Source organism: Chiloscyllium plagiosum, chromosome 27 (assembly GCF_004010195.1).
Source record: "Chiloscyllium plagiosum isolate BGI_BamShark_2017 chromosome 27, ASM401019v2, whole genome shotgun sequence".
In the NCBI taxonomy this organism is placed as follows: Eukaryota; Metazoa; Chordata; class Chondrichthyes; order Orectolobiformes; family Hemiscylliidae; genus Chiloscyllium; species Chiloscyllium plagiosum.
In genome coordinates, this window is record NC_057736.1 from 23,875,258 (window position 1) to 23,889,726 (window position 14,469).

At 42.4% G+C, this 14,469-nt stretch overlaps 1 protein-coding gene across 6 annotated transcripts in view; it reads right to left on the reverse strand.

Moving 5' to 3' along the window:
- rcan3 (regulator of calcineurin 3) overlaps positions 1-7,700 on the reverse strand; it is a 142,851-nt gene extending 135,151 nt beyond the window's left edge. For 5 of the 6 annotated variants that reach the window (XM_043717672.1, XM_043717670.1, XM_043717669.1 and 2 more), the window contains exons 1-2: positions 7,624-7,700; positions 6,099-6,336 (exon numbers count right to left, since the gene is read on the reverse strand). In XM_043717672.1, the coding sequence (XP_043573607.1) occupies positions 6,099-6,290 (192 nt within the window). In that variant the 5' untranslated portion in view covers positions 6,291-6,336; positions 7,624-7,700. Of the gene's footprint in view, positions 1-6,098; positions 6,368-7,623 lie in introns of all 6 variants that reach the window. The other variant, XM_043717667.1, reaches the window with a different exon arrangement.
- Between the last annotated feature and the right edge of the window lie 6,769 nt (positions 7,701-14,469).

Sequence of the window (14,469 nt, forward strand, 5' to 3'; positions counted from 1 at the left end):
TAGTGCTAACCACTGTGCCACCATGTCACCCTTATCCACATTGGAAAGAAGAATAGAATGGCAGATGTTTTTTTTTAATGGAGGAATTGCAAAATGCTGCATGTACATGAATCACAAAATGTTAGAATGCAGGTTCAGCAAATATTTGGGAAGGCAAAAGAAATGTTGGCCTTTATTGGAATAGGAATGGACAGCAAAAATAGGGAAATCTTACTATAGTAGTACAGGGCTTTGATAAGACCACACTTAGAATATTATGTACAGTTTTGGTTACATTACTAAAGGAGGGACACAATTAGATTGGAAACAGGTCTAAGAAGGTTCATTAGGCTAAATCCTAGCATGAAGATAAGCAAAAACAGTATTAGTAAAACTCAGCAGGTGAGGCAGCAACTGTGGGAAGTGAGCAGAATTAATGAATTGAGTCTGGTTACTCTTCATCAGAACAGATGAAGGGGCTGTTTTAAGACAAAAGGCTGAGCATTCTGAGCCTATACGTGTGCAGTTTAGAAGAATGGGAGGTGATCTGATTTGAAATATACATGTTTCTGAGGAGTCTTCAAGGCAGAGTTAGATTTTTAGTTGACAGTAGAGTCAAGAGTTATGGGTGCAGGCAAGGCAGTAGAGTGGAGCCTACAATCAGATCAGTCACCGTTATATTGAATGGTGGAACAAGTTAGAGGAGACAATTGGCCTACTCGTGCTCCCAGTTCTAACATTCCTACTTATGACTGTGAATGCAAAAGTCGGGATAATTGGAGGAATTATGACTCAAGCTTAGAAGTTCTGTAACTTGTGTGCACTTACAAGTGTTACATTTCTCAAACCCAAACATTCCCACTTCTGGTTTTGGTATCATCAGGAGGAAGCATACCATTGATCACTAGATCAGTAAATACCTATTAAGGAAACTATATGCCTCCATTGTCTATTCTTTCAATTTTTAAACCAATGGTTTTGAGAAAGCTTGTAGCCTTACATGTGAGACATTTGTGACAGGAGATGCAGGAAAGCGCTTGACCACGGTGGGATGGGGGCTGGGGGTATTTGTTCAGAAGAATTGGGGACATCTGTTCTTAGTGTCAATGAATTGGTGTAAATAAGGTGATAACATTTGTTCACTTGTGGAATGAGTGGCAGTACTTCCTTCTCACACCGGGGGCTGGAAGATTGCACATATTTCACAGTTGGATGTTGAATAACTAGATTTCTGTTTATATCAAAGACTCTTAACAAATTCAAATCCAATTGGAAAAGACTTTGTAATTTAATAAGCTGAGTGGAATATGCACATAACAACAGAACAATCCCGATACACTTTCATGTATACCACACTGAGCAGATTTGAATTTATGAAGCTCAGCTCCCTCATCTTGACTGTTCTGGAATGTGAATCTCAGATTACCCTTACAGGCTGGGAAAACAGAGGCTGAAACTGACATAGTAAGGAGGTTGGAAGATGTTCATGAGAGAGAGAGAAAACATTCTTCTGTAAATTGCATTCATTGACTGAAGGGCTCGATCTACATATAGAGAGAGACAGACAGGACAGAAGCTGGTGGAAAGATCAACTCTGAGGCTTGATTTAAATGAACATTGTCTTGTCATGGATTGAATATTTGTGTGTTGTTCCCTGGAGCTCAAGATCCAGGAATGTTATGAATTTAATTTGCATTCTGGGAATCCAAGATGATTTTAAAAGGAAAAGCCATTTTGGAGGACAATGATACTGGACATGTTAGCTGAGCGAGGTTACCTCATGACCTTTTCCACATAGTTTAGACAAGTCTCTCATTATGATGTACTAGCAAAAGCAACTGGCCATTTGGCTTAGCTTGGTCAAGGGTTCTCACTTTGTGCATGTAGCTTGATTAGTCAAACGTACTCAGACCTGTCAATGAGCTTCTCTTCCTCTGCAAACTTTTGTCATTTTATTGCTGCTAATCTGATTAAGGACAGGTGGCATTTTTGTAATTTTAGTACCAAATTCTGTGTAAAGACATCTTGTTTGCAACAATAAGGAGAGTTGCCTGAGAGCTCTTGGGGAAAGAGCTGGTGCCGGTACTCTGCTAATGGTTTTAGCACCTCCTGCAACCGCAGGCCTCCTCTATATTGGGGAGACAGGCCAGCTACTTGCGGAGCGTTTCAGAGAACACCTCTGGAACACCTGCACCAACCAACCCAACCACCCTGTGGCTCAACATTTCAACTCCCCCTCCCACTCCACCAAGGATATGCAGGTCTTTGGACTCCTCCATCGCCAGACCACAACAACACGACGGTTGGAGGAAGAGCGCCTCATCTTCCGCCTAGGAACCCTCCAACCACAAGGGATGAACTCGGATTTCACCAGTTTCCTCATCTCCCCTCCCCCCACCTTGTCTCAGTCAAATCCATCAAATTCAGCACCGCCCTCCTATTTCCAGCAACACATTTTCAGCTCTGATCTCCAGCATCTGCAGACCTCACTTTCTCCTTAATGGTTTTAGAACCTTAGCTCAAACCTGGCTTGCAGGTATCTATATTACTATATTATCTATATTCTATTTTATAACAATGATGCCATTGATAAATAAAGCTAAATAAATTTAAACTAAACTGTCAGATTATTCTAGACTACCAGAATATGATCTCCGGGATGAACCAAGCGAGGCTTATAGGTTGAGTTCACCAGGGATTCCCTGAGCCGTCTGGAATAAGTACTTTAACAGTTTCTTAGCACAACCGATACTAGCAGGTAAAAGGAGCAGGAGATGAGAAAGCCCAGATCCATTAATTAAGCACATATGCTTAACACTCAGATACAAGGGCAAGGGTTCCCTCCAACATCTTTCAAGCTTAACTTGCTCCTATTTCTTACATTCTTACAAAAACACCGAATTCCTGGCCCAAGACAGTCATAAGTTGCCAAGGGCCCAACTTGCATATCACACACCCCACATGAAAATTTAGCTCAGAGTTAGGTCACACATCAACATAATCACAACAAATTTTAAAAAAAAACAAGCTCAATGTACTAAATAGCCTACTCCAGTTCTACAGTGTAGTCCCAATTCTACATTCACCCCCAAGGTAAAGGTGTAAATTGTCCCTCAGCAGGCAGGCCATCAGAAACCACATAAAATTGTGGTGAAAGCAGGGGTGCTGGGTCAAACATGGCACCCATTAGGTTTAAAGTGTGCCACAGCAACAGGGGTGTATTAGACAGCATGTGTGGAGGAGGCACAGAAAAAGGAGTCGTGTGGGATATCCATGGCAATAAGGCAGCATGGAAATTTAAAAATGCACTGTTCCAATATAAAATGCCAACTGCTGTTAGGAGACTATACTCATGGAGCAGGGGTCCTTGAATGTGAGGAGAGGATTGGGAATCATGACACTTTGACACAGATAAACAGAGACAAGAATAAAAAGAAATCACCAATCATTGTGGTCTCAGTTACTTGAATTTCCTACAAGCCTTTGTTGAGAATTCAGCTGACACTCATACTAATCCACCTGCAAGAGATTTTCAGAATGGTGGCAATACATCAGAGAAGTGTTCCTACATGGTTCTTGCTATTCTCACCTCCTCTGCATATCCTAGTCTGCTAGCCCAAAGCCAGGAAAATAGTACTGGTTGTTCTTGTCTTAGAAAAAGCCTACCTTAAAGAAGTTCTCCTCCTCTCTCCACAAGAATCTCAGCGAGTCTCTCTCTCACTGCAACCCCCAGGTCATCTCCTCTGCCCTGAAGCTCTTCAACCATGTACTGAAACAGACTCGCTACCAAAGCCACATTTGCTTCCTCAGTGCCACCTCTGTAACCAACTGATCCCACACGGATTCCAGACTACATTCAACCCAACACAGTTTGTATTGGTTGTCCTGTTGGATTCCAGACTACAGATTCAAAACCACCAGAAACGGTTCTCTATCTGGATCCTCCGCTCCACACTCGCAGCAATGCACTCTCTACAGTCAGCCCTCCCTCACAACGCGCAGCCCTCCACTCCCTCTGCTCCAATTCTGCCTTAAATTTACCTGGACCATCTCTGACATCTCCCTCCCCTTCCTGGACCTCTCCATCTCCATTAATGACGACCGACGTGACACTGACATTTTTTACAAACCCACCGACTCCCACAGCTACCTGGATTACACCTCTTCCCACCCTACCTCTTGCAAAAATGCCATCCCATATTCCCAATTCCTCCGCCTCCGCCGTATCTGCTCCCAGGAGGACCAGTTCCACCATAGAACACACCAGATGGCCTCCTTCTTTAGAGACCGCAATTTCCCTTCCCACGTGGTTAAAGATGCCCTCCAACGCATCTCATCCACATCCCGCAATTCCGCCCTCAGACTCAACCCCTCCAACCGCAACAAGGACAAAACGTTCCTGGTGCTCACCTTCCATCCTACCAACCTTCGCATAAACCAAATCATCCGCCGACATTTCCGCCACCTCCAAACAGACCCCACCACCAGGGATATATTTCCCTCCCCACCCCTCTCCGCCTTCCGCAAAGAACGTTCCCTCCGTGACTACCTGGTCAGGTCCACGACCCACCCTCCCATCCTGGCACTTTCCCCTGCCACCGCAGGAACTGTAAAACCTGCGCCCACACCTCCTCCCTCACCTCCATACAAGGCCCCAAAGGAGCTTTCCACATCCATCAAAGTTTTACCTGCAAATCCACTAATATCATTTATTGTATCCGTTGCTCCCGATGCAGTCTCCTCTACATTGGGGAGACTGGACACCTCCTAGCAGAGCGCTTTAGGGAACACCTCCGAGACACCCGCACCAACCAACCAAACCGCCCCGTGGCCCAAACCTCCATCCCCACGCCCATTCACCTACTGTACTCTTTGCTACCTTCCCCTACCCTCTTCTCTGACCTATCACCTCCATCCCCACCCACTTCACTCTTTGCTACCTTCTCCCCACCCCCACCCTCTCATTTATCTCTCCACCCTGGAGCCATCCTTCCTCTATTCCTGATGAAGGGCTTTTGCCCGAAACATCAATTATCCTGCTCCTCGGATGTTGCCTGACCTGCTGTGCTTTTCCAGCACCACTCTGATCTAAACACTTGTCTTAGAAAAGTCAACTCATGCCAGGCTTATCAGAGCTATTGGTTCAATGGCTAGGGCTGTGTGACAGATGATACAAATTATCAATTGCATAAATTCATGAGAAAATACATAACTAAAATGAATTCTAGCCAGTGATCGAGCCATCACTACTGTTGCTAAAGCAACATCACAGACCAAGATCACTTTAATACATCTATTTGGCCTCCTTCATGAACAATTGCATGGCCAAGGTTGGACATTTGATTTCTCAACATAAATTACCTTTGCTGATTTTTTTGTTGGCACACATTTTATTTATGTATTTGATGGAGTGTGCATTAATGTATATTCTGAAGAAGAAGAAATCTTTACACATAAGAGGAATACTGGAATGAATATATACAGATCATTGGAATTGGCAGAACAATGAAGATGCTGGCACAATCAGACATTTGACAGTCAAAATGTGGAAACATTAAACTCTAGCAAAGTCATTTTTGGAACACATTATCTACAAGTTTGGATGTGACATTGAAGCAGTACAATTATTCTGATGGAATTCAATGGCAACATGATCTGCATGCTCCAAGGATATTGATGTGAAAGGAAAGAAGCACAAGTTTGGAACTACTGAGGTAATTCCCAATTCCAGATTTATAAGCCACCTAGATGGTGAAAGAATTTAAATAATAAAAGGAAAGGACAATTGAACTATTATAAGAGCATCTATGTGTGCAGTTAATAAAAATGAATACCGGTGTGGCACTAAATTCAATATTTTAACCCATGAGATATATATATTCAAAGAAAGGGAATGATAATAAGTTAGAAATTTAAAAGATTTTTTTATTTGACATGAGGAGAAGGTTACTTCCCCTCGCCCTACACAATGCCACTCCCCCTCCACCCTACCTGAAGCTCTCAGACCCCATCCTCTCCAATTCCTCACCACTGCTGAACCTTTGTTCTACTTCTTGGCATTGTCAACTAGGATAATTAAACTTAATAAATAATATACTGCTTCCACATTAGAGTCTTACCCTCTGATTTTCATCTTCATAGACTGTTTCATGAACGCAGCAAGCAAATAGCGATGTAGGAAGATTGCTCAAGTTCATAACCCTGGAGTCCAGGTGGTCATAGTCCTCAAAGATCAGATCCTCTTGATCATTATCACAAAGGCTCGAGTGGTTTGAAGTTTCGGGCCATATCTGTGCACTGTCTCTTAGCATTGTGTCACTGCCTGAGCCTCCAGTTGATTGTTCTCATAAAAAAACCCTAAATAAAAAAGGCACCAAATTGAAAATATCTGTGGAAAAAGGGGGATTACAATATATTGAAATCAGTATAGTTTACAGTGACAAACCTGTTTAAAACTAAATTTTTATGCAACATAATCACACAAATAATTTTATATTAAAAGCTAATTTCTGTACATTCTACTTCAAAACAAAATCATAAGTCAGACAAGGATTCAATTTAAATCAGGATACAGTGGCAACAGCACTATGTCAAATTAACGTTGTATGCTGAAACAAGTCAATATACTGAAAGCATATGAGTCAGGGTCTTGTGCAGAGTAATGTCCCTACCACTGGCCAGAAGGTCCTGGTTCAAGTCCTACCTGTGTCCCACCATTATGTATCAGAATATCTGAACACGTTAATAAAAATAATTATAGAAAGTATAGTCAATCTATTAATATTTCTATTAAGATGGCTAAATAACTAAACCAAGAAATAGCTTTTGCACATTTAAGATTCACACTTTATTTGAAGCATTTCATTTGATTGATTTTTGTCCAATAATGGCTGCATATCCCCCGATTATAGCTGACCCTATTTAGGTCTTGTGATGATATTTTCTATGATTAATGTATACCAATGCTGTGAGATAAACTCATTCTCCCTCAGAGAAAGCACCTGGTCTCCACTGGAAGCTGATACTGAGATTAGAAATGCACAGGTTGTAGCACTCCATGGTAAGATGCATCAGTGCACTTTTATGATTCCTAATCTCCAAGTCTCCAGGTAGCATTCTTTTTTAAACTCACAACTGCAATAAAATAACCCTAAGCCAACTGAAGCCTGGTAAATCAATTCAGAATGATTAGTTATTGCAGTCCTGATAAGCTTCAACAGCTGTGCCATGAACACATAATATTAATAGGAATTCTTAATTAGTTGCATAATTTAAATTATTGCAGAAAGCTGTTGTACAGTTCTTCAAATGTGTTGCAGTTAGTATGACAACAGTATCCTTTTGAGGACAGCAATGCCTGGATCTAATAGGAAATAGAATCCTTAAAAACTAATCGAAATGAGCTCAAGAAAAAGGAAGCTCCTTCAAAACAAAACAAATTGCAAAATGTATTGCTCTCACGTAACTGTAATTTGTGACATATAAACCAGACAGTCTAAACTAAAAATTTCGGAAAAATACGAGTTTACATTGCTAGTAATGTATCCAAGTCAACTCAACTACCCTATTTCTCATCAGACTCATCTATTAAATTAAAACACAGAACAGAAACGTGAAAGGTTTCAACACCATCCCCAGACAAACCTGCAACAGCTCCGGGTGTCAACCCTCACTGCACCTTGCTGACGGAAAAACAAACTTGACTTGACGGAGTGATTGACATCATGTTCAACCAATCACAGATCGGGGAAGTTGGACTAGTCGCTAATGATGTCATGACTGACGAATCGGAGTTCTCGGGGGCGGGGCTAGAAGCAGCATGTTTGGGTGAGAGGCCACTAGTTCACTGCGGGGTTACCTGAACCACTGGCGTCCGGACCATCCGCTGAATACCTCCTTGGATTGGGGTCTGGCGAAGTTTGATCTGCTCCTTTATGTTGTGAGGGCTCCCGCTAAAAAAAAAATATGCGCAGTGCATTGAATCTCTTTCAGTAGGAAACGTTTGTATCGTTATACTGCGCAACATGAGCAGATCCATTGAAGTCTGGCAGCTGTCATAAGGCGTAAGGGTAGCACTTTCCTGAATCAACAGGTTTTAGGGCTGAGCACCTGGGCACTTCAGGATGGTGGACACTCCCAAAAATACAGCTTTGAGTGTGCTGGAAGTACCACATCTTCAGTGGAGGTGTTAGATTGAGGAGCTTGCCTGTTGGCTCAGATGGATTTGAAAGATATCAAGAAAGATTATATGGCTTGGAGACATGTCAGTCTCCAAGAACTGGGCAAACATCCTGTAGCCTGGATACCTGGCAGCTGGTGGCAGAGCATCTACCAGATGCATTAATTGACACCCACAATCCTTGAGGCAACTATAATAGTGCTTGAGGGATTCGAGATTAGCCCCATGTTTTTCAGAGAATCTGGCATCAGGAAAGTGTGGCTGCTGAAAACTACCCCAAGCCTTTCTCTCCAACCCCACCAGACCCACCCTCCCCTCGGTTTTCACCTGGAGACCCATGACATTCCTTAGTCTCTGTTGCTGGCAATATGAGGTGATGCCTTCTGATGAGCTGTAAGCCTCAGTGGGTAGAACTTCCTTACTGTCAATGCCTGACTATGATCACTATTTGTAGGTGGCACGGTGGCACAGTGGTTAGCACAACGCCAGAGACCCGGGTTCAATTCCCGACTCAGGCGACTGACTGTGTGGAGTTTGCACGTTCTCCCTGTGTCTGCGTGGGTTTCCTCCGGGTGCTCCGGTTTCCTCTCACAGTCCAAAGATGTGCAGGTCAGGTGAATTGACCATGCTAAATTGCCCGTAGTGTTAGGTAAGGGGTAAATGTAGGGGTATGGGTGGGTTGCGCTTCGGCGGGTCGGTGTGGACTTGTTGGGCTGAAGGGCCTGTTTCCACACTGTATTGTAATCTAATCTAAAAAAGTGTCAAAAAGAACTGAAAAGGATCTCTTATTCGTTCTCTACTCTTAGTAAGTGAGACCATTGTTTGACCCAAATAATCTAGTTCTCTGTATTTATACAGTGCTTTTCATCCAACATGCTGAAATCCAATTAATACTTATGAAGTGTGGTAATTGGTGTCAATGTAGGAAATGCATCAGTCAATGCACCCATAGCTAACTTGCACAGACAGCAATTAAATAAAATAATCCAATCATCTATTTCTTAATTGTTGGTTGAAGGATAAAACAAAAACAGAAACTGCTGGAAAACCTCAGCAGTTCTGGCAGCATCTATGGACAGAAGGCAGAGTTAACATTTCGGGCCCAGTGATCCTCTTTCAGGACAGTTGAAGGATAAACATTAGCTGGACAGTTGGAAAACTCCCTTTCCCCTTCTTCAAATAACATCAAAGGTGCTTTTATTTTCACATGACGGGACACCTTGGACCTCAGTTTAATATGTTATCTGAAAAACAGTATTGACACTATGCTGACTGCAGCATTCAGTAGTGCAAATCTGATTGTGGACCCAAATCGCTGGGGTGAGATTGAACCCACACTGCTTGGACTCCAAAGCAAACATTCCACTACTGACATAGCTGGTACCATGGCACATCATGTTTAAAGAAGTGCAAAGTAGAGATTTGGGTAGCACAGTGGCTAGCTCTGCTGCCTCACAGCACCAGCAATCTGGGTTGGATTCCAGCTTCGAGCAACTGTGTGGAGTTTGCACTTTCTCCCAGTTCCATGTGGTTTTCCTTCATGTGCTCCAGCTTCCTCCCACAGTCCAAAGATGTGTACGTTAGGTAGATTGGCCATGCTAAATTATGTGTAGTGTTCAGGGACATGCATGTTCAGTAGGTTAACCATGGGAAATGTGGGGTTACAGGGATAGGGGACTGAGGTGGATCTGGGTGGGATGCTCTATGGAAGGTTGGGTGTGGACTCAATGGGCTGAATGGCCTGCTTCCACACTGTAGGCATTCAATGATTTGGATGGGGCAAGTAGGAGTGGTGAAAGAGGGGTTCTGCTTGTTTCTCATCCATCAATTATCACCTTGAATAAAAGAAAAAACTTGAACATTTGTGTTATTGAGGGGCACTAAGTTCCCTTCAGGTGTCAGAATATAGAAAAAGATGGAGATTTAGTTAAACTATCCAATTTACCTGATTGACAAACTCAAGTCAAAAGACTACACCCCCAGGTTTGTATACTGACCCAGAAGAAAACTATTCATATTGAACAAATTAGTTTGAATCAATGGTAAAAGAAATAAATTATTCACAAATCTCTAGGACTCTTCCCTTTCTTAACTCAAAAAGATGTGGATTTTAAGGGGAAGAAAACCAGGGATAATGCAGTCCATTAGTGCAGCATGGGATTTGGTGAATGGTTTTACGTTCTTTAACTTGCAATTTCTTTCAATACTGTTTTAGATCTTTAGTGACAACACAAGGCTAAATACTTGGACTTTCTTCTTCCTTCAGCAAGGGTATGGAAAAATATTTTACTAGAAAGGGCAGGTGAGAACAGCTGACAAGAGCTCGGTTTCCTGGCACCTTTCACAAACAGGAGGTATCTTGATGCTTTTCCTTAAAGAGTAAGATTCGTGCTTACACACAGGTTTCCTCCTCAGAGTCCAATCCCAAAGTGGCTGTTACAGAGAACTCTTTCACATTGATTGATGAAAAGGCCAACCAGTGTGGCTGGGCAGGTTTGCCCTGAATATAAACAAAGGGAGACAATTTGTCAGGCTTTAAAGTCCACCATACAGTTTCTCATGTATCTGTTAGCTCTTTTTGGTCTGCAATATGTTCCAGTAAACATGATTTTTAAAAGTATAGTCATTTTCCACACAGTTGTACAGTACAGAAACAGACCCTTCAGTCCAACCAGTCCATGCTGAATATAATTCCAAACTAAAATAATCCCACCTGCCTGCTCCAGGCCCATATCCCTCCAAACCTTTCCTATTCACGTACTTACCCAAATGCCTCTTTGATTTAAATTAATATTTTCCAGTTTTATTTCACAGTAAATACCATGGAAATGCTCTTGTGGTGTCAGGTTGGTGTTGCTACTTCTGGGTCTGAGGGCCTAGGTTCAAGTCCCAGCTTCTCCCAGAGGACTATCATGATATTCGGACCAGATGGAATGAAAGAGATGTGGTCTTTGGACTACAATGTTAGGTTGGAGAAGATAAGCTTGTTTGCTTTGGTAGGCAGGTTTGATAGAGGTAATTAAGATTATTACAGGTGACAAGGCAAAACTATTCCTACCGATTGATCACACAAAGACAAGGAAACACAGATTCAAAGTACAGGATAAGAGAGATATGAGGAAGAATGTTTTATGTGGTAGATGGTAACAGCCAAGAATTTGATTTCTGAAAGAAACTGAATGGGCACTCGAGGGAAGTAAACCTTGCAGGATCATGGGGATAGAATGGGATGACGCATACTTGAGAACCCATAGGAATTCAGGGGACTAATGGTCTCCTTTTGTGCCATAATGATTCTATATTCTTCTTTTATAATTTCTCACTTCTTTCTTCCCCAATAATAGATTTAACTTCCTTAGCTCCCTTTAATACAAGAAAATCTAAAATTGAGGTACATTGAAAAGCCATTTCCATTTATGAAAGCCTACAAAATGTTGACCATTTAACAGAACTATAGCAGAGTTTTGGGTCATACAAATCCATTTTTTTTTTGACTAAAAACCAACAAATGCTGGAGATCATGCTGATATTTCAATGTTGTGGCCATTTCAGAGACAAGGGTAGAGCAGGGACAGGAATGGTTGTTGGAGGCTCTGGGTTTAAGGTGTTTCAGTAAGAACAGAGAAGATGGTAGAAGAGATGGGGCTGTGACATTGTTAAGAGAGTATTGCTGGAAAAGAACAGATCAGGAAGCATCCGAGGAACAGGAAAATCGATGTTTCAGGCTGGAGACCTTCTTCAGGAATGAGGCTGGGAGCCTTGGGGGTGGGGCTGGGTAGAAGGTAGCTAAGAGTGCAATAGTTTAACTGGTAGTCTTGGGAGCAGATGCGGTGGAGGTGGAAGAATTGGGAATACGGGATAGCATTTTTGCAGGAGGTAGGGTGGGAGGAGGTGTATTCCAGATAGCTGTGGGAGTCGGTGGGTTTGTAAATTGTTAGTCAAGGACAGTGTTACGGCTGTAGAAAAGATGTTTGAGGACTCATTAATGAGGTAGTATGGTCTGAGATTAGAAACAGTAAAGGAGAGGTCACCCTGTTGGGAGTTTTCTATAGGCCTCCAAATAGTTCCAGAGATTTACAGGAAAGGATAGCAAAGATGGTTCATGATAGGAGTGAGAATGATAGGGTAGTTGTTATAGGGAACTTCAACTTCCCAAATATTGACTGGGAATACGATAGTTCAAGTACTTTAGATGGGTCAGTTTTTGTCTAACGTGTGCAGGAGGGTTTTCTGACACAGTATGTAGATAGGCCAACAAAGGACGAGGCCACATTAGATTTGGTACTAGGGAAAGAACCCGGCCAGGTGTTAGATTTGAAGGTAGGTGAGCACTTTAGCGATAGCGACCACAATTCCGCTATGTTTACTTTAGCGATGGAAAGGTATAGGTATACACTGGAGGGCAGGAGCTACTGCTGGGGGAAAGGCAATTATGATGCAATTAGGCAAGATTAAGGATGCATAGGATGGGAAAGGAAACTGCAGGAGATGGGCACAATTGAGATGTGGAGCTTAATCAAGGAACCAGCTACTGTGTGTCCTTGATAAGTATGTACCTGTCAGGTAGGGAGGAGGTTGACCAGCGCAGGAGTTGTGGTTTACTAAGGAAGTTGAATCTCTTGTGAAGAGGAAGAAGAAGTCTTATGTTAGGATGAGATGTGAAGGCTTAGTTAGGGTGATTGAGAGTTACAAAGTAGCTAGGAGAAACTGAAAGAGAGAGCTAAGGCGAGCGAGGAGGGGACATGAGGAGTTGTTGGCGGATAGGATCAGGGAAAACCCTAAAGCTTTCTATAGGTATTTAATGGATAAAAGAATTACTAGAGTAAGATTAGGGCCAATAAAGGACAGTAGTGAGAAGTTGTGTGTGGAGTCAGAGGAGATAGGGGAAGTGCTTTATGAATATTTTTCATCAGTATTCACACTGGAAAAAGAGGAGAACACTGAGAAACAGGCTACTAGACTAGTTGGGATTGAGATTCATAAGAAGGAGGTGTTAGAAATTCTGGAAAGTGTGAAAATAGATAAATCCCCTGGGTCAGATGGGATTTATTCTAGGATTCTCTGGGAAGCCAGGGAGGAGATTGCCAAGCCTTTGGCTTTGATCTTTATGTCATCATTGTCTACAGGAATAGTACTAGAAGACTGGAGAATAGCAAATGCTGTTCCCTTGTTCAAGAAGGGGAGTAGAGACAGCCCTGGTAATTACAGACCAGTGAGCCTTACTTCAGTTGTGGGTAAAGTGTTGGAAAAGGTAATAAGAGATAGAACGTATAATCATCTCAATAGGAATAAGTTGATTAGGGATAGTCAACCTGCCTCACAAACCTAATTGAGTTCTTTGAGAAGATGACCAAACAAGTGGATGAGGGTAAAGCAGTTGATGTGGTGTATATGGATTTCAGTAAAACGTTTGATAAGGTTCCCCATACTAGGCTACTGCATAAAATCCAGAGGGATGGGATTGAGGGTGTTTTAGCAGTTTGGATCAGAAATTGGCCATCTGAAAGAAGACAGAGGGTGGTGTTGATGGGAAATGTTCATTCTGGAATTCAGTTACTAGTGGTGTACCGCAAAGATCTGTTTCGGGTCCACTGCTGTTTGTCATTTTTATAAATGACCTGGATGACAGCATAGAAGGATGGTTTAGTAAATTTGCAGACAGCACTAAGGTCAGTAAAGTTGTGGATAGTGCCAAAGAATGTTACCGATTCCAGAGGGACATAGATCAGCTGGAGAGCTGGGCTGAGAGATGGCAAATGTAGTTTAATGCAGAAAAGTGTGAGGTCATTCACTTTGAAAAGAATAACAGAATGCAGAGTACCGTAAGAATGGTAAGATTCTTGGTAGTGTAGATGAGCAGAGATCTCGGTGCCCATGTACATAGATCCCTCAAAGTTGCCACTCAGGTTGATAGTGCTTAAAAAGGCATATGGTGTGTTAGCTCTCATTAGTAGAGGGATCTAGTTTCAAAACCATGAGGGCATGCTGCAGCTGTGCAAAACTCTGGTGCAGCTGCACTTGGAGTATTATGTGCAGTTCTGGTCACCGCATTATAGGAAAGATGTGGAAGCTTTGGCAAGGGTTCAGAGGAAATTTACTAGGATGTTGCCTGGTATGGAGGGATGGTCTAATGAGGAAAGGTTGAGGGACTTGAAACTGTTTTCGTTAGAGAGAAGAACGTTGAGAGGTGACCTAATTGAGACATATAATCAGAGGGTTAGATTTGGTGGACAGTGAGAACATTTTTTCTCGGATGGTGATGGCTAGCACGAGGGAGCAGAGCTTCAAATTGAGGGGTGATAGATTTAGGA